The following is a 19,440-nucleotide window of genomic DNA, read 5'->3' on the forward strand; positions in this document are numbered from 1 at the left end:
ATGACATAACCTTCAAACACAGACAAACGCAATAAAATCCAGCATGCGCGGAAACAATCTCTGTACGATGCTTTTACTTGCAGATCTCTTGCTTTTCTCTCTCATGTGTAATAAATTTTGATTTTTAGTTTTCTTTAATTCCGGGCGCGCTTGGCCACAGACCCTTCGTAGCACACAAATCATGCAATTTCGTGCCAAACGTATTCGCATTCGTTGCCCCCACAGCATTTGATTTATCCTCCATTGTAATACAAATGCAGAAACTGCAAACACAAGTCTTCGACGCCGTAAAAATTCGTTAACTGCTTCCGGTTATTGTATTCTATTGCGGCACGCTAACGAGTCATGTCGTGGGGAAGTAATAAAAGCATCAAAATGGAGTAACACGCTGTAAACGTATCATTAGCGTGCTGCTAATGCGTCGGAACAAATAGAAACGCACAAGTAAATGAATTTAACGATATGTTGTCCACCGAACCCTCGATCTTGAATAAACAAACATGCGATACTTGTGATGGGAAAGACAAGAAATTCATAATTAATGCAAAAGTGTCTTATAAATATATTTATTTTTATATCACATCAATCAAGTGTTTTAACGATTCCGTCGCGGTATTACGCTCAAAATATTCGAGATTATCTAATGCCCTTTGTGTATATTCATCTTGTAAACATTTAGTTTTTTCTAAACCATTTCCTTTCTCTACTAAATGAATTATACTATCGATATTATTATCATACACAGCTCTTTGAAACACTTCGTATAATTCCGGTTCTTCCTCCAGTGTTAACATGACCGGTGCGCTTACAAAATCAACTTTACCTTCCTTAAAACCCTGTAGGTCTATATTCGCCTGCCAGGCTAATGACAGATGCTTACCAAACAAATAAGCGCTTTGTTGCGCTTGCTCATCATGCCCGGCAACCAACAATGCAGCTCTGCATGATTTGCCTAATAAATTCCCACTTGCCAATACATTCCGCAATACCCACTCTTCTTTTGGATAACCTAGAATCTCGTCTACTTTATACGGACCATAATCCACTTTATCCGATGTAAATTCTTTACAATATTCAGTTTTATCTTTAAGGAATTTTGGTTTGTGCGCAACGGGAAAGTCATAATCTCCATAGGAGAGAAACAAACTCTCTGAGAAGTCACGAATGGCGGATGAGATTATTTCATTGACAGTTTGATTCCGTAGATTTGATAAATCATTGAAACTTTTACTCAGCAAGTAATCACCGCTTAGCAGAGCGATTTTATTACCGTAATTCAATACGTCCGCGTTTAGCATGTTGTTATTCACGGTGATAACTCCATTATGTATCAGGTAACTCGTACGGACCATTTCGGTAACTTCAGCTAAAACTCTTTGACTGTGGAGGATTCCAGCTGTGATGTCTTGATCTATCGCTGAAAACTCTTTCTTTAATCCACTTGCTTTCGATATCAGCAGGACAATTAGTCCCCAAGATGGCGTTGTTGACTTAAACAACACATCTCTGAAATACTTCATTAGTAAAATGTAATAAAATTAAAAATTATGACATACTTTGCTACTTTTAGTAGTGGATGTTCAGTCCCTGTAAGTTTCTTCATATACATCGCTGTATTAGCGATTTCATCATTGAGTAACCATCGGAGATTCAAGAAAGACGTGGAATACCCCACCACGCGTTCAGCTTCTTTGATGGAGTTGCTCTGCGTGCGGTGTTTGCTCTCTTGTTGGATTTTGGTGGACGTGCGGGGCTCCACGGAGAACAATCGTTGCTGGAGCAAACATTTTCGCACCACGCGACGCATCGCGACACGAATAAATGACAAAACTGTATTCTAATACTACATACGGTTATATAAGACGCTGAATTCACGGTCGCCGAGATAATAATAGAAAATTCACGCGGCGGGTCGCGTTTTCCAGCTCTCGCGCGTGTTTTAACCTCAAAATTGTGCGCGACGGCTGAAAACGCAGCCAACTTCAGTTTGTAAAATCGATACAAAGTCAACCTTTGCTTTTTAATCATTTCTATTGCGCTAATTCTACTAAATTATATCTGGTTATTATCTAAACAACTTGTTTTGACCACTGTTGCATGATGTATTTATTTATCAAATCACAAATTACATAACAACTTAAAATTTTAATGACTCTAATAAATCCCACAGTGATTGTTTCGCTGGAGACTCATCAAATGCATCTAGGAATGTAAAACAATCTTTTATCAAATCACCCTGTACACATCGACATTCTTCAATGGCATTTGTCCGGCTGATGAATTCATGAATTTTATCAAAATCACAATTATCGATATTCATTAATCCTTTAGCGATTTCTTCATATAATTCGGGATGACTGCTGAGACACCACATAACTGGTGCGCTTACCAAAAAATAACTTCCGAAATCCATCCGTGTGAACATTTCCACTTCAATTTTGATCTGCCACGCTAGTCCCATGTATTTACCCAATAAAAACGCGCTCTCTTGTAATTTTGTATCCTGATTGGTTAAGATACAAACAGCCTGACATGATTTACCGAGTAGATTTGCACCACCCAGTATATTTCTCAAAAACCATTCTGGTTTACAATGACCTAGGATTTCTTGGACTTTATAAGGTCCCATATCGTGCTGGTTGATGAGGTTGATGTGTTTTGTTTGCTCTGCGAGTGGTTTGCTTGGAATCGGGAAGTTTTGAACGTCTCTTTGGCCCAGAAATTCATTTTCGGTCATGTCACGTAGCGTGGATGAGATTAGGTCATTTACATCGTGGTTTTTTATATTGGCTAGGTCATTGAAGCATTTACTCAGGATGTAATCGCCGCATAAAAGCGCGAGTTTATTTCCGAAGTATAAATCGTGGTGTTCGCTCAATGCGTCGTTGGGGTTGAGAAGACCGCGATGTACGAGGATACTGGTTCGGATCATTTCGGCTACATCCGCGAGAATTCGTTGACTATGCAAAATTCCTTTAAAAATCGCAAAGATTCTTAATTTTTTACTATTTATGCGATGAAAATTTAGTATTACCTGCGGTGCGGTCAATATCTATCACATTTTGCGTGTTATTCAAGCCTCCACACTTTGCAACTAGTAAAACAATCAGCCCCCAAGTAGGAATGTCATTTTTGAAGAGGAAACCTTTCGCTGCTTCAATCAACGGGTGCTCAACATGCACCAACTTTTTAATATGTGTAGCAACATTGGCTATTTCATCATTTAGTAGCCAGCGGAGGTTCAGGAACGATGTTGGATATCCAACGACTTTTTCAGCTTCTTTGACGGCGAGCGTAAAACTTGCAACCACTGGTTTAGGCGCTGAATTTGTGGATAGATTTGATTTTGCCGAGTTGTATTGGGTTACCGAGCGGGAACTTAGACGATTAACGACAGTTTTAAACATAATCTATGGAGAATACATTGAGGATAATAATTTAGATATTCGAAATCGAGTGAGAATTTTGTGAAAACGGTGAAAATTCAATTTTGAAGTTTTATTATAGGCAACTTATTAACTAGCTACGGTTTACGTCGCGCCATCGCCTAGCGAATAATGCAAACAAGTAAATTAAGTGAAAGGAAAAAGATTTCTGTAATACTGCTTGAAAATAATTATAAGTGTCGATTTTTTTATAATTAACGTGTTTTGATGATTAAAAATTAAGTTCATAAGGCTCCAGATATCATATAAGGTCAAAATGTGATAAAAATGAACTTCCGTGATGCACTTTGACTAAACAATCACGTTTCCCTCGTTTACATTACAAGGTTAGGTTATATGCATTGAATTAGCTTAAATTAAGTACTTACTTAAGCCTGCTACTACGTTGTTCTGTTGTCAATATCCACAATGCACTTCTAGGAGTAATTTTTTACTGTTTTTATTAAAAACTACGCACTACAACTCCCGAAATAAGAAAAAAACGCACTACTGCGCGTTTATAACAAGTTGTTTACATTTACTGGAGAGGTTTCGTATCACGAACACTTTACTACTCAATTAACGACCTTGTAGTTGTCTTCCGGTAAAAATAATTAAAACTTACTAAACGAAACTAATTTTTGCAACCTTGGTAAATAAAATTGATTGCTTGAGCTTTATTTTTACAAAAATATATTATACAAATATAGAATTTTACAGATAACTACTTACTAACAATGTAAACAATGATAAATAAAGTCAAATAAAGAAATTTTCGAATTTAAAACTTATTTCAGATATTAAATACCCGTTACAATTACAAAAATATAGTCTCTTATTATTACAAACTTAATTTACGTTAGAAATTGTTTAAATAAAACGGACTAGTTGAAGTTTTATATAAAAATGCAAAAATACTGTAATATTTCCGATGATTATTGTCGTATTTACGTGATTATTCTTAAATTGCACTTACCTGATTAACTTTAATGTATGCAACTCAATGCGCAGCTGAACGACGCCATTTGCAAACCCACTGATTCGTGTATATGTACATAACGTAATAGACTTTAATTGCGCGCGCAATTTAGAGGTCTTGCATCGCAGCGATAATATTCCCCAAGGCTGTGCGCGCATCCGAGTGTGGCAGTTGATTGAGCACATCCAATGCGGCATTGGAATGTTCAATCTGCAACACTTTGGTCTTCTCTAGACTACTGCCAGCCTGTACTGCATGACGTATCAGTTCATAGTCCACATCACTAATACGCTCCATTCCCTTTTCAATTTCCGAATAAAATTCAGGGTTTTCATGAATGTGGAACATAACAGGCGCGGAGACCAGGCTGAAGGATCCGGTGGTACCAGGAATGAATGGTTCACGGTCCAGGCACGCCTGCCAAGCTAAAGCCAAATGCTTCCCGAATTTATATCCTTGTTCTTGGAGTTGAATAGAATGACCTGCGAGTTTCAGAGCTCCTTGACATGATTTACCCAGAAGGGAACCAGCGTTAAGGACGTTCCTCAGGGTCCATTCAGCTACAGGGTTGCCTAACGCATCACTAACAACCATGGGTTCAATTCCGTTTTCTGTTAGTTGGGTTATTTCCATTTTCTCCGCGTTGGGTTTTGCTGGTAGTGGATTGTTTTGTTTATCGCGTGGTCCCACGAATTCCGCTTCCGCAAGGTCACGTACCACCGAACTCATGAGTTCAACCAGTTCTTGATTACGCAGACCAGCTAATTCTGAGCAACTGTTACTCAACAGGTAATCTCCACTCAGAAGAGCGATTTTGTTACCGAACATCATATCCCCGGCATCTTCGGTGACTTTCTGCAAATTGACCATACCTTTGTGGAGCAAATGACTGGTGCGCATCATTTCGGTGACTTCGGCAAGCGCCCGTTGGGAATGTAGCACACCTGCTGCTTTATCCTGTTCCATATCCGGTATATCAGCGGTGTGGCCAGCCGCTTTCGACACCAGCAACACAATCAAACCCCAAGCTTGCATGTTATTCTTCCCATTATACAACAAGCCCCTAAAATGAAAAATTTTGGTTTTAAAAACTCGCGTCGTGTAGAAATTGTTATGTTAATTGACCAGCCACTTTCTAAATTGAACTTACTTGGCTGTTTTCAACAGAGGATGATTCGACCCGACGAGTTTCCGCAGATGTAGCGCTACATTGGCGATTTCATCAGAGAGCAACCATCGGAGACTTAGAAACGACGTTGGGTACCCTACGATTTTCTCAGCTTCACTCACTGCGCGATTCCAATCGGGTTTACGCGCATGTGAAATATTTTGTTGTTGTTGTTGTCTGCGGCTATCCGTTGATGAATAACGATATGCACTGGTGGGACAGTAGATGTTTTTGGGGGCGCGGAGAACTACCCTGTGTAAAAGTTGACGAAAACTCATCGTGGACGATGTCGGCTGGTCGTCGTTCCAGGTACACCACTGGCATTCCACTGCACGCCAGCATGATTTAAGAAAGTTTTTCGACGGCCGCCGACAGGTGAAAGTTGACCTGGATTAATCCCACTTAAGAGTTACGTAGCATTAATGGAATGATGGTTCTTCACAAACGAAGATGGTAGGAGATGGGTAATGACACGGTGGGGTTTACCTAGTTGTTCAAAGTCATGAGAGAATTGGTTTTATGAATGGGCAAATAATTCTTTGAATTAAATTATATTAAAAAGTAATATATGCAACCAAATATACACGTTATTCCATTGGAAATAGTAGAATTTAATTATTTTGCGTTTTTAGGTTATGATTTCGTAAATTTCAAGTAGAATGCAACTAATTTAACCTTCTATTACTGCAATAAATCATTTTTTATTGCTACATATGCGCGATATTCACAACAAATCATGAGAAAAACTTGTATAAGATATGCGTATGTGTTTGAAAATTAATATATGCAACCAAACATACACGTTGCACCTATGCATATAGATACTTTACATTTTTAGGTTATGTTTCTGTAAATTCCAAACAAGTAAACTAGTTTAACCTTCTATGACTGCAATAAAACGAAGTAGATTACTGCACGCGCGCGACATACACAACGAAATATGAGTTAAAAGTTGTAACAGGCGTGCGTAGCGTATGTGTGGCATGAATAAACGCGCCGTAAATAAATCGATAATGTCTGCAGCTCGCGCATTTTCAAAACGTCGTCACAAAAGCGTCGACTTTACACGAACGCCGCCGACGCATGCAACCGACCGACGACATGAGCCGCCGCGATTCACGTTGGTCGCAAGTCGCATGTGTTTTGGTTGTTGCGTTCGACCAGCAATCAGAGAATCCGAAACGTTTTTAGTTAATTCCGTCGTTACCGCTCCATCGCTCGTCATTCAGTGCTTGACGCGAGTCTGCGCCAGTCTGAACCGTGTCCCACGCCTGCAGTCGCATTCACGTCTTTCGATAATTGTTGTCAATCATCCGAATAATCGAATGCAAATTGTGGCGTGGAATCTCTCTCGCATGTGTCACACTGTCCGGAGTTAAAAATAACCGGTAGACTTTCGGGAAGTTAAAACGCGATTTTCACTTTACACTGTGTCTAGACTCTTTGTGTTGGACACTGTCGCAACCCTTGAAAAAACTGTCATAGACCTTAAACCTTGAGGCCCTTGGGAGCACACAACGTGCGAGAATCGATTTGTTGTGTCGTTTGAGGAGGGAACATTATTTAATTCTGGGCTACGTTAAGGTACTGTCTTAATTTTAATATATTTATATTAAAAATTAAAAAATAAAACGTTTTATTAATATTTATGTGTACGGGTAGAATACAAATGCAGTTCATTCATGATTTCATTGAAATTGTGTGCGACAATATTTATTTCCTCTACGAAATTATGTTATAGTAGAGATAACATTATAAAATTATATCATTCATGCGTTATCGCATTGCAGGGTGTAACACACATGATTTATCGGTTATTTATCGTATTTTATGTGTACAGTATCGATTTCACACAGTTATACGCGTAATTTTATATATTTTCTTTAAAAATAAGCAACAAGTTGTTCAAGAAATGATATTTTACACATTAGTGTGAAAAATAGTATTTTAAACACGTTAATAACCTAAAATTACATATTTCAACATTAAACATAATTATTAGGACTTTTATTTAATAAAAATTGATTTTTGCGGTTTAACAATACAATATGGCCTTGATTTATCGATAAATTCCATATAACAACGAAATATGAACAATTTGGTTGGTTTATATTAATTTTTTCTGTGTAACTATGAAAAATATTTTCATTTCTAGCAATTATGAGCTAGAATATTTTTTTAAAGACATGACATCGATGGTAACATTTGAAATATTGTTGTAATTATGATCCCAACATCCCTACAAATTGCAATGCAAATTTCTATAACTTAAGCACGATTTTTCAGCTAATTTGTTGGGGTGCACGTTGCGTTACAACAAAATCATTTAAACATAACACAAGTGAATACAACTGAGCGACGCGGAATTCATATTTAGACTTCAGGAAATATTTACCGGTATTTTTACAAGAATAATTAAGTTTATTACTAGCTTACAAAAGATTAAACAGATACTAATCCACGTAAAATCCCAATATTTCGTTTATTTTTTATTACTCGATGTATCATCACCTCGTGATAACGTGATAACTACTACGTTGTATTTTCCAATTAAAAAATTAAAATTTTAACGTTATTTCACGATAACTCTTCATAGGGAAGGTAGCATAATTTGGACCAGCGCCTAAGTTGGACCACCACGATATCCGCGGACTGTTGATGTTTTTGCAAAATAGACAGGCCCCTTGTTTTACTCTGTATTTATAAACAATTGATGCAACTATTTGGGTTAAAACTTGCCGCGTGCTTTCGTCGTAACAACAACTTTTTGTATCCTTGATTATCAAATCTATTATAACGACGTAAGTGCATAAGCTGTCAAGCTGTTTAAATGTTAGATTTCACGATTATAATTATATCATCAGAAAGCTTATTTATTTATCTATAATTTATAGTATTAATTTGGAGAGGTTATGTTATATTAAGATTGTCGTTGATCATTAAATAAAAATTCTTCAAGCTGCCCAAGTTGGACCGGAGACAGGCACCGGGTTTTACAGGAAAACGTATATCATTTTTGATCTCTTAGAAAAGCTTGTGGACGAGCACAAATCTTCGAAATGATCCAGTGTATGAAATGCCGCACTTTGGTTTATACAAAATGTGCTTGTGTCAGTTCTAAATCTAAAATTTACTATTGTGTCAATTGCCGTTAAAAAAGCATGGTCCAATTTAGGAAACCGCGCGGTCCAATTTAGGAAACCGGTTTCTTAATTTGGACCAAAAACAATTTTTAAATTGAAATTTGAGGGTTATAAGTATAATTTTTACTTAAACCAAAAATATCATTTTGTTGGTAAGCCTTGTGAGTTACTTTTCCGCTACTTAATTTTTATTGACAGTTTATATGTGGCTCTATAAATCGAAAAATATAAAAATGGTCCAAATATGGCTACTTTCCCTATTTACAATTTAAATGCTTCAAAATTTTAGTTTTATTACTCACACACAAATAACGAAAACTATTTTTAGAATTTCAACTACATAACGATGCTATTATTCAAGTTGTGTTATCTATTGTTTGGTTTATCATAAGAAATAACGAATGCGTGAGTGTTGGTTGTCGGTGTTTTAAATGTCCACGTTTCTTACGTAACCCGAGACAATATGCGCTCGCATTCATTCACCGGCGAACGTGTTTACATTGAGAATTGAGTCCACACCAATTAATTGGTCACGATCAAGGTTTTATGTAAATTTAAGTAGCTGTATAAATATTATTAAATGTATGGGGATACTTATGTTTCGCTAAAGTGCTGATGTTTTCTCAGCGGAGGAATGTTATCGGCGTGTGATTGACGCTTATTTGTTTTACTCGGGTTACATGCGGTGTGTGCATGTTTCAAACTGCGAATTACAATAAACGAATGAATGGTAATTGTTAATGACTAATATTAACATTAATCATATTTATACAGAGTGATTTTTAGCGTTTTTTTACGAAAATTGATTTTTCATGAGTTATGCAACCAAATATACACTGCATCATAGTAACTATGTGAAATAAAAAGACAAAACAATTTACTTACGTCAATTGTAATTCCAATCACCCTAAAATTTTCCATAAATAAGATATGATGAGATCCGTAGCAGATGATTGACGTAAGTGAATTGTTTGCGTGCTTTAAAACGAATAAAATTTCTAATCGCAATTACAATTCATATTACAAATTATTTATTCATGTCATTTTGACAGCTGTAACAAAAAACAAAATCCATTTTGATTGAGTTGAAATTGATGTTTAGCAATAACAAATCTCGTGCTTGAAAATAAATAGCACGCGCGCGTTCGGAATTTTTTGGAGAACTTTGTAACACGATCGACTTCTCTATATCACGTTTTCGTTTTATGGCGAAACGTGCACACACAGCGCACGTAAACAAAACAAGTGTTGGTAGTATTAGAGTTTTGAATCACAGGTCAAAATCTAATTACACGCTAAATCAATTAACAACACCCGAACATTAATTAGTAGGTTTTTTGTGCGTCATTAATGCTTATGTCTATTTGATTAGTTTTATTGCTTTAATTTCCCATTTTACATACAGTATGTTATTGGGTTAAGTACGCTGTATGTAATTACGAGTCATTGGTTGGCGCTTGTTATCGATTTAATAACGTGTGCACTGCCTGACTGCCGGTTTGGCTAGACGCTCGTAAAACAACTCGTTGAGATAAGAGTCGCATGTAAACAAACAAAATATTGCAAACGTTTTCTTTTCAAAAAAAGTCACAAATTTATTCTTTTTTCTTTGAATTTCGAGGTTAGTGATGTTTACATTTGCTTACTATAGGCAACCAGTCACACATTATCATAGGAAAAAGTAAACATGAGTGCGAATATTGCTTTCTTGTATTTATTCAGCGTAAATATGCAATTGATGCCAAACTAACAAGCGTTAATAAAATGATTAAACATAATCAAACAATCGGCGCTGACCTAAATACGCCATCAAGTGTGGCCATAATAAAAATAATAATAATAATAATAATAATTCATTGAAAAAATTAAATGATTGCTATTACATTCGGAAATATGCGTGATAACATCAATAAATTCTGTGTTACGTAATAAATACATTTATTTAAGTAATATAAAAAGGTTTTACTGCGCATGCGTAGTAGTTACGAAGTAAAATTGTGTTTTTTTATTGATTTCTAGTGGATTTATGCCTTTAAATTGTAATTTTCAATGATTTCTAGTGAACTTATGGCTGAATCGTGGCAAGGGCCACCCAAACAAGGCTTGTACGATCCGTCGTTTGAGAAAGACGCTTGCGGTGTCGGTTTTATTGTCTCCATCGATGGCCGCCGATCGCATAAAATCGTGCGCGATGCGCAGCGATTATCCATCTCGATGAACCATCGCGGCGCATGCGCCTGCGACAATGACACCGGTGATGGTGCCGGCATCTTGGCCGCCATTCCGCATGATTTCTATCACGCTCGACTAAAGTAAGTCGATCAATATGATTGCGCAAGCAAATAGTGTCGAATTAGATAATCTTTGTTTATTTGACTAGTCTAGCAATAAACATTTAAAAACATTTCGCAACACATGACCTACAACGACACACATGTAGTCGGCACGTGATAGCGAAAAGTTCGGGACGATTTGCGTTATTTATAGAACGACATATTTCAGAGATTCCGACAATGTGCAACTGCCATCGTTTGGAAAATACGCCACCGGTATATTCTACTTAGACAAATTACACCACCATGAATCCGAATCGAAGTTTGCGGCCTTGGCGCAAGAGATTGGCCTGTCTGTCATTGCATGGCGCACGGTACCAACTGATTCCTCAACGATTGGTACAGTCGCGCGGAATTCCGAACCGTTTATGCGGCAGGTATTCGTGCAATCGAATGCGGCGATTAGCGAAGCTGATTTTGATACGAAAATCTTCGTGCTGCGTAAACGCGGCACGCATACCATACCAGCACCTGGCAAACGCTTCTATGTCTGCTCGCTGAGCAGACGCATCATTGTCTACAAGGGACAATTGACCAGCGATCAATTATGGACGTATTTCTTGGACCTGAGTGAACCTATGTTTGAAACTTATCTTGCATTGGTCCATACGAGGTTTTCTACGAATACTTTTCCGAGTTGGGAGCGTGCACATCCTCTGCGTATGTTGGCCCACAATGGCGAAATCAACACACTGCGTGGTAATGTCAATTGTATGAAAGCCAGGGAGGGTGTTATGCACAGCGATGAATTCGGGGATGATCTTCAGAAGTTGTACCCGGTTGTAGAACCGAATTTATCCGATTCCGGATCGGCTGATTGTGTTTTGGAGTTTTTGGTACACGCGGGTAAAAGATCCCTACCGGAAGCTGTTATGACAATGGTACCGGAAGCATGGCAGAATGATCCAACAATGTCTGAAGAGAAAAGGAATTATTACCATTGGGCTGCGTGTACCATGGAACCATGGGATGGTCCTGCTTTGATTTCGTTCACTGATGGACGCTACATCGGCGCCATCTTGGATCGTAACGGTTTGCGACCATCGAGGTTTTATCTAACCAAAGATAACACCATGATAATGGCTAGTGAGGTATTAATTGTTTATATTTATTAATAATAATTAAATATTAAACAATTTTATTTAATTTATTGGTTAGGTTGGTGTTTACGATGTGGATCCTGCTGAAGTAGTGCTGAAAAGCCGCCTTAAACCTGGTAGGATGTTATTGGTGGATACTGAAGAGAAGAGTTTCATTCAAGATGTCGCTCTGAAGCAACACATTGCCCAATCACGACCACATACTGATTGGTTAAACGAACAGGTATATTCTAGGTTATGTTTTATAAATATACATAGATTAGGTTAAGGATATATAACCTATAATCACGAAAATTTCATATAATGACATTGCGAATTTATTTCTTTGCATGTGATTAAAATGGCGTCCGCAGATGGTGAGTGATCGTAGTCGTTGATTGTGTAGCTTTGAATTTGATTCCCAGGACAACGACAACGTCCAAATTTTTAGTTTTAAGCTGTTTTCGCGCATGTTTCTCGTTAAATATTTTGATTTTTGCGTTGGTTACAATGTGTTAGGTATAACATTTTATTATCTATGATTTCTTTATTAGATCACAATGGATGATCTTCGTAAGGCTCACTTGGAAGCCGGTCACCCGCCGGAAGCAACATACGCGCCGAGTGGTCTAAGCGATAAACGTTTATCGATGTATAACTACACCACCGAAACCATACGCATGCTATTGTTGCCAATGTTGAACGATAAAAAGGAAGCCCTAGGCTCGATGGGTAACGATGTGCCACTTGCTTGTCTCTCGCAGTTTACTCCTTTGTTATACGATTACTTCAAGCAGCTTTTCGCGCAAGTTACTAATCCGCCTATTGATCCATTCCGAGAAAAAGTTGTTATGTCTTTGGAGTGTCCCATTGGGCCACAGAAGAATATTCTGGAGCCCAGTGCTAAGCACGTGCATAGATTATGGTTGAGACAACCGATTATGTCTATACATAATTTAGAAGTGTTGAAACTGACGACGCATCGTGATTGGACAACGAAAGTCATTGATACCACCTATGATGTAGCATTGGGACCGTCAGGGATGTTGACACGTTTGCAGGAGATATGTGATGAGGCCAATGAAGCAAGCAAAAAGAATCAAATTTTGGTGTTGTCTGATCGTCGTGCATGCGAGAATCGTGTGCCAATTAGCAGTTTACTATCGCTTGGTGCTGTTCATCATCATTTGATTGAAACCCGTGCGAGGATGAAGGTGGCGCTGGTTGTCGAAACAGCAGAGGCTCGTGAGGTGCACCATATTTGTGTTTTGTTAGGTTATGGCGCAGATGCTATCTGTCCGTATTTACCTTTGGAACTAGCGAGGTCTTTGAGGGAAAATGGCGTGCTTGATGCAATGTATACTGATGAGGTTGTGTTTAACAACTATGCAACCGCTATGCAGACTGGTATCAATAAAGTAATGGCGAAAATGGGTATTTCTACACTGCAGTCATACAAAGGAGCGCAAATTTTCGAAGCTGTTGGTTTGGCTGATGATGTTGTTGATAAGTGTTTTAAAAATACTCCGTCTAGGATTGGAGGAGTTACTTTGGAGATTTTATCAGGGGAAGCTTTTGAAAGACATAGAAATGCGTATCAACTAGCGATAGATTCACGTATTTTGAGGGATATAGGCAATTACCATTGGCGAGCTGGTGGTGAGAAACATCTGAATGAACCTGCAAGTATCGCAGCGTTGCAGGAGGCGGCAACTAACAAGAGTAAAAGTGCTTATGAGAAATTCTGCGAGTCTAACATGGAATCGGTGCGTAATTGCATGTTGCGTGGTCGTTTGGAGTTGCGTAAACTGGACCAACCGTTACCATTATCTGAAATAGAATCTGCAGCTGAGATTGTTAAGAGATTTGCGACTGGTGCGATGAGTTTCGGATCGATTAGTATTGAAGCACATCAATCGCTAGCGTTGGCTATGAATAAAATAGGAGGCAAGAGTAATACCGGTGAAGGTGGTGAGAATCCGGAGAGATATTTAGATTCTGAGAAGCGATCAGCTATCAAACAAGTTGCGTCTGGGCGATTTGGAGTGACATCTTCATATCTGGCGCATGCGGATGATTTGCAAATCAAAATGGCGCAGGGTGCCAAACCAGGTGAAGGTGGTGAATTAGGAGGAAATAAAGTTACGGTTGATATTGCAAGAACAAGACATTCGGTTGCTGGTGTCGGGTTGATTTCCCCGCCACCACATCACGATATCTATTCAATTGAGGATCTGGCTGAGTTGATTTACGATTTGAAGTGTGCTAATCCAGACGCGAGGATTTCGGTGAAACTTGTTTCCGAAGTGGGTGTTGGTGTGGTTGCATCCGGTGTGGCCAAAGGTAAAGCCGAACATATTGTTGTTTCCGGTCATGATGGTGGTACTGGTGCCAGTAGCTGGACTGGTATCAAAAACGCAGGTTTACCATGGGAGTTGGGTGTTGCTGAGACCCATCAGGTGCTGGTTTTGAATAATCTACGATCACGTATTGTCCTGCAGGCTGATGGACAAATTCGTACAGGTTTTGATGTTGTGGTTGCTGCTTGCTTAGGCGCAGATGAAATCGGATTCAGTACCGCACCACTAATTGTCCTCGGTTGTACCATGATGAGGAAATGTCATTTGAACACATGTCCTGTAGGTGTCGCTACACAGGATCCTATTCTGAGGAAAAAATTCACTGGACAACCGGAACATGTTATCAATTATTTGTTTATGGTTGCTGAGGAGGTGCGTGTGCACATGGCGGCTATAGGTGTGCGCACTTACCAGGAGTTGATTGGACGCACTGACTTTTTGAAACCTCTGGAAACAGGGAATACAAAAGCGAAACTTTTGAATCTGAATTTGATTCTGCAGAATGCGCTGCACATGCGTCCTGGTGTGAATATAAAGGGTGGATCAAACAAACAGGACTTCCAGCTAGAACAGCGATTGGATAACGAGTTGATTAAGCAAGCAGCGGGGGTTATAGATGGCGCCACTAAGAGTGTATCCATTGCGATGAAGATACACAATGAATGCAGGGCGTTTGGAAGCACTCTCAGCTATCACATATCCAAGTATTAAATTTTACCATTTTTTATTGTTTGGTAAAACCATAATGTTTTTTTATTGTAATTTCCAGGAAATATCACGAGGAGGGTCTCCCAGATGGTTACTCCATCAATATCAATTTAACAGGATCTGCTGGTCAGAGTTTCTGTGCGTTCTTAGCCAAAGGCATCACTTGTACCCTAGAAGGTGATGCGAATGATTACGTCGGTAAGGGATTATCAGGTGGTACCATTATAATCTACCCTCCGAAGGTGTCACCTTTTGAATCTCATCTGAATGTTATTTGTGGTAATGTTTGTTTGTATGGTGCTACAAGTGGTAAGGCATTCATGCGTGGCATAGCATCCGAACGTTTCGCCGTTCGTAATTCGGGTGCTACGGCTGTGGTTGAAGGTGTAGGTGATCACGGGTGTGAATACATGACGGGTGGGACGGTTTTGATTCTGGGCTTGACTGGTCGCAACTTTGCTGCTGGTATGTCCGGTGGTATCGCCTACGTTTGGGACATTGATGGTACCTTCAAAGCCAAATGTAATCATGAAATGGTGGAGCTATGCAAATTGGAAATAGCTGAAGATATAGAATTAGTTAAGAATTTACTAAAGGAATTTGTCGAGAATACGGGTAGTCTAGTCGCGCAGAAAATCCTCGATGATTTCGATGCGAAGGTGAAGGAATTCGTTAAAGTTTTCCCTTATGATTACCAGCGTGCTATCAAAGAAGGTGCGTTGGTTACCAAAGAGGTTAAGACCAATGGTGTTATGAATGGTAATGGCGCAGAGCCGAAAATTCAAGATATAGAAGATGCTGTACCGAATGTATCGGTAGAGGTTAAAAATGCCGAGAGAGCTTTAGATAAAACACGAGGTTTTATGAAGTATCAACGTGAAACTGTCATGTATAGGCCACCGGAGAAACGTCTCAAGGATTGGGATGAAATTTACAACTTTCAGCATGTCCGTAAAGGATTGCGGGTACAAGCAGCGAGATGCATGGAATGTGGTGTGCCTTTCTGTCAATCAAACAGTCATGGATGCCCGTTGGGTAATATCATTCCAAAATGGAACCTGTTAATATTCCAGAATCAATGGCAGCAGGCTTTGAATCATTTATTGCAAACTAATAATTTCCCTGAGTTCACCGGGCGTGTTTGCCCTGCTCCTTGTGAAGCTGCTTGCGTATTGGGCATTAGTGAACCCGCAGTTACCATTAAAAACATTGAATGTGCCATTATTGATCATGCGTTTGAAAACGGATGGATCCAACCGCAATTGCCACCCATCCGAAGTGGAAAACGTGTCGCCATTGTTGGTTCCGGTCCATCTGGTCTAGCTTGCGCTCAGCAGCTTAACAAAAGCGGTCATTTGGTGACTGTGTTCGAACGCAATGACAGAATTGGTGGATTATTGCAATATGGTATTCCGACGATGAAACTTAGCAAGACTGTAGTACAGCGAAGAGTAGATCTGCTCGCAGCTGAAGGTATCATATTCCAAACCAACGTCAATGTGGGTAAAGACATTTCGGCGAAAGACCTCTGCGAAGAAAATGACGCCGTTGTATTATGCACGGGTGCAACATGGCCGCGTGACCTACCATTACCTGGTCGTGAACTAGGTGGAATTTACTTCGCGATGGAATTCCTAGAAAGTTGGCAGAAGCGTCAATTGGGCGGAACCGTCGAAGGACCACATGCCAAAGATAAACATGTCATTGTCATTGGTGGTGGTGATACCGGCTGTGATTGTATTGCTACTTCATTGCGTCATGGCGCTGCGTCAATTACAACATTCGAAATTCTCCCCGAACCGAAACCAAAACGTGGCGCTGATAATCCCTGGCCACAATGGCCGCGCATCTTCCGCGTGGATTACGGACATGATGAAGTCAAAGTGAGGCATGGTGCTGATCCACGTGTGTTTAGCACACTGACACAGGAGTTCTTAGATGATGGTAACGGCCATGTTTGTGGTGTGCGTACGATTAACGTTGAATGGGTGAAAGACGATAGCGGTCGATGGGAGATGAAACAAATGCCAGGCACTGAGAAAGTATACAAAGCTGATTTGGTTCTACTTGCCATGGGATTCCTAGGTCCAGAAAGGGCTATTGGTAATCAGCTGGAACTCAAACTGGATGCGCGGTCCAACTTCCAAGCCAATGAGTATCTAACAAGTTGTTCAAACGTCTTTGCTGCTGGCGGTAAACTTGATTTATCTATTTTATTATCACAATATTATTATGAATCTGTTGCAGATTGTCGCCGTGGTCAAAGTTTAGTCGTCTGGGCAATATCCGAAGGTCGACAGGCCGCCAAACGTGTCGATGAATTCTTAAACAATGGAAACACATCATTGCCAGGACCTGGCGGGGTAATTCAACCGCAGAAATGCATAGCTTAAGTGTAGGAATTGATTCAAAGGGTGATAGAAGATAGGCGACAATAAATAGGCGTATATTTTTAATAAAATGTTATCAATCGATGTTCTACCTGTAGTGTTAAATGTTACATTATATAATTGTTGAAAAAATTTAGATTTTATTGCGTCATTGATGATTATATTCGAAAATAAAGTAAAGTTGTTCATTAATCAAACACGTTATCAAATCTCTAGACTTATCAAGATTAATTTTTGTGTCTGATAAGAATCTAATTGATTTGTACACGTTAACAACCAGTAGTTGTTGGAATCAGGTAGTCTGTAAACATGTCACACCTTATTAAATATTTTACCTTTGTTTTACTGTTAATCGGAGGAATCAACGCAGAGGAGATTCGTGAGTTGTCAGAAATATAAATAAGAACCTTTTTAATGTTAATCAATAATTATTATTTGTACAGCACAATTTGAGGACCTAATCGATTGTTTGAAAGATGTGATTAACAATGGTTTTGAAGAATTGGGAATACCACCATTTGCGGAAATTCATTTACCGGATATTAATTTGCCAGTTGAGTGGCCTATGTTTGCGTAAGTATAACCAATTTATTTCTTATGATTAAATCGAATATTTTTATATGAAATTCCAGCGGTAATTACAATCTGAGCGAGCTCACCATTGCGGGTATCAGTAATTTTGATGCGACTGCGGATCTGACAATCAATGAACATTTCGAAGTAATTATTAATTATACATTCAAGTTGCACGAACTTCGTGTGACGAGTCTGTACGATTTTAATAGCAGACTTGTGGGAATCACCGATTTGATTGGCACCGGAAATATCGAGTAAAGAACATTGATGCTGAGTAAATTTTTAAACAATGTGAATAATTTTTAGTTTCAAAATGGCGTTTGATGTTGAAGGAGTAGTGCTTGCTGTATCAGACTTTACTGTTACCGCAATACCAACCATAGACCCAAAGGTTAGTATATAGGAATATTAATTACTTCTTTAGTTGAATTGTGGCTGTTTTTTAGTTTGTGATAACTGGCTTATCAATTGGCGAACGAATGTCCGGTTTAGTGAGCAAACAGATGGATAATATTATTAAGGGCACCATCAACACAGATATGTTCAGGAAAGCATTTAGTGAGTTAGTCGGATGGCTTGTAAAGCAGCTGGTGAGCAGAAATTTTGAGGTACGCGCATCTTGGGAAGAGGGTATCGGAATTATCTTGAAGTCGTGTAATATAGAATTGGAATTGTATGAAAACGCCCAACGTTTACGAGACAAACAACAGGTTAACCTTAAAACGGATTTGTAAAGTAAAATACGACATTTCTTTTTGGGTAAAAGTTATAATTGTTATATGTTTGATGTTTTGGTTTTGAGATAATAGTAAAATTTTTTAAAATTACGATTTAATAAGATATGAAAATAGGTAGACACATTTATAGTTAAATAATTCAATAATAGATGGCGCTTAAGTGTATTATTAGCAATTTTCATTTCTTAAAAATAAAAATGCGAATTTTATTAATACAATTGACACATAATAAACTTAAGAAATAAGACGATAGTAGATAATTAAATTTTTACTAAAATAATACGCAGGTAAAAATTTATTGCGAATTGGCGAAGTTTGAAGAGTAATACTTACTAGCGCCCTCTACGAGGGAGGATTTTAACTAATACACCATCAAAACTTTTTACCCCTTGTAAAATCACAAGGATACTTTACAATTAATCAGCGCAAAGATGGAGAAATCTTCCCTTGCGAGCGTTGTAGACCATCGCCAATCGATACAATTATGTTTTCGGCTCTTTTGGCGTATCAAAAGAAGAATAGCAACTCGTTTCGTGCGATGA

General features: G+C 38.7%; 5 protein-coding genes across 6 annotated transcripts; 2 read left to right on the top strand and 3 right to left on the bottom strand.

Annotated features, from left to right (window-relative positions):
- Positions 1-550: 550 nt before the first annotated feature.
- LOC135795778 (all trans-polyprenyl-diphosphate synthase PDSS2-like) lies at positions 551-1,963 on the bottom strand. The gene is made up of 2 exons (XM_065307561.1): positions 1,557-1,963; positions 551-1,506 (listed from the first exon to the last, which is right to left on the bottom strand). Exons 1-2 carry the CDS (start codon positions 1,805-1,807, stop codon positions 573-575), a joined length of 1,185 nt encoding a protein of 394 aa, XP_065163633.1. The 5' UTR covers positions 1,808-1,963; the 3' UTR covers positions 551-572.
- Positions 1,964-2,078: 115 nt separating this feature from the next.
- On the bottom strand, positions 2,079-3,974 carry LOC135795777 (all trans-polyprenyl-diphosphate synthase PDSS2-like). 2 transcript variants are annotated; one of them, XM_065307559.1, is made up of 3 exons: positions 3,815-3,974; positions 3,035-3,410; positions 2,079-2,973 (listed from the first exon to the last, which is right to left on the bottom strand). In XM_065307559.1, exons 2-3 carry the CDS (start codon positions 3,405-3,407, stop codon positions 2,138-2,140), a joined length of 1,209 nt encoding a protein of 402 aa, XP_065163631.1. In that variant the 5' UTR covers positions 3,408-3,410; positions 3,815-3,974; the 3' UTR covers positions 2,079-2,137. The 2 variants fall into 2 exon arrangements, with proteins under 2 accessions (XP_065163631.1, XP_065163632.1); XM_065307560.1 differs by lacking the exon at positions 3,815-3,974 and having other exon boundaries at positions 3,035-3,514.
- A 108-nt stretch (positions 3,975-4,082) lies between these two features.
- Positions 4,083-6,153, bottom strand: LOC135795776 (all trans-polyprenyl-diphosphate synthase PDSS2-like). Its single transcript, XM_065307558.1, has 2 exons — positions 5,555-6,153; positions 4,083-5,467 (listed from the first exon to the last, which is right to left on the bottom strand). Exons 1-2 carry the CDS (start codon positions 5,848-5,850, stop codon positions 4,513-4,515), a joined length of 1,251 nt encoding a protein of 416 aa, XP_065163630.1. The 5' UTR covers positions 5,851-6,153; the 3' UTR covers positions 4,083-4,512.
- Positions 6,154-6,710: 557 nt separating this feature from the next.
- Positions 6,711-17,782, top strand: LOC135796622 (uncharacterized). The gene is made up of 7 exons (XM_065308721.1): positions 6,711-7,156; positions 10,776-11,027; positions 11,218-12,139; positions 12,207-12,371; positions 12,682-15,191; positions 15,257-17,388; positions 17,443-17,782. The coding sequence occupies exons 2-7, from the start codon at positions 10,783-10,785 to the stop codon at positions 17,586-17,588; spliced, it is 6,120 nt and encodes a 2,039-aa protein (XP_065164793.1). The 5' UTR covers positions 6,711-7,156; positions 10,776-10,782; the 3' UTR covers positions 17,589-17,782.
- Positions 17,783-17,826: 44 nt separating this feature from the next.
- LOC135796624 (uncharacterized) lies at positions 17,827-19,116 on the top strand. The gene is made up of 5 exons (XM_065308722.1): positions 17,827-17,964; positions 18,029-18,158; positions 18,218-18,415; positions 18,468-18,552; positions 18,608-19,116. The coding sequence occupies exons 1-5, from the start codon at positions 17,895-17,897 to the stop codon at positions 18,893-18,895; spliced, it is 771 nt and encodes a 256-aa protein (XP_065164794.1). The 5' UTR covers positions 17,827-17,894; the 3' UTR covers positions 18,896-19,116.
- The last annotated feature ends 324 nt before the right edge of the window (positions 19,117-19,440 follow it).

The sequence above is a fragment of the Atheta coriaria genome, unplaced genomic scaffold (assembly GCF_025399875.1).
Source record: "Atheta coriaria isolate IRGN ID8LTWV9N9 unplaced genomic scaffold, Caltech_Dcor_3.1 hic_scaffold_7_pilon, whole genome shotgun sequence".
In the NCBI taxonomy this organism is placed as follows: Eukaryota; Metazoa; Arthropoda; class Insecta; order Coleoptera; family Staphylinidae; genus Dalotia; species Dalotia coriaria.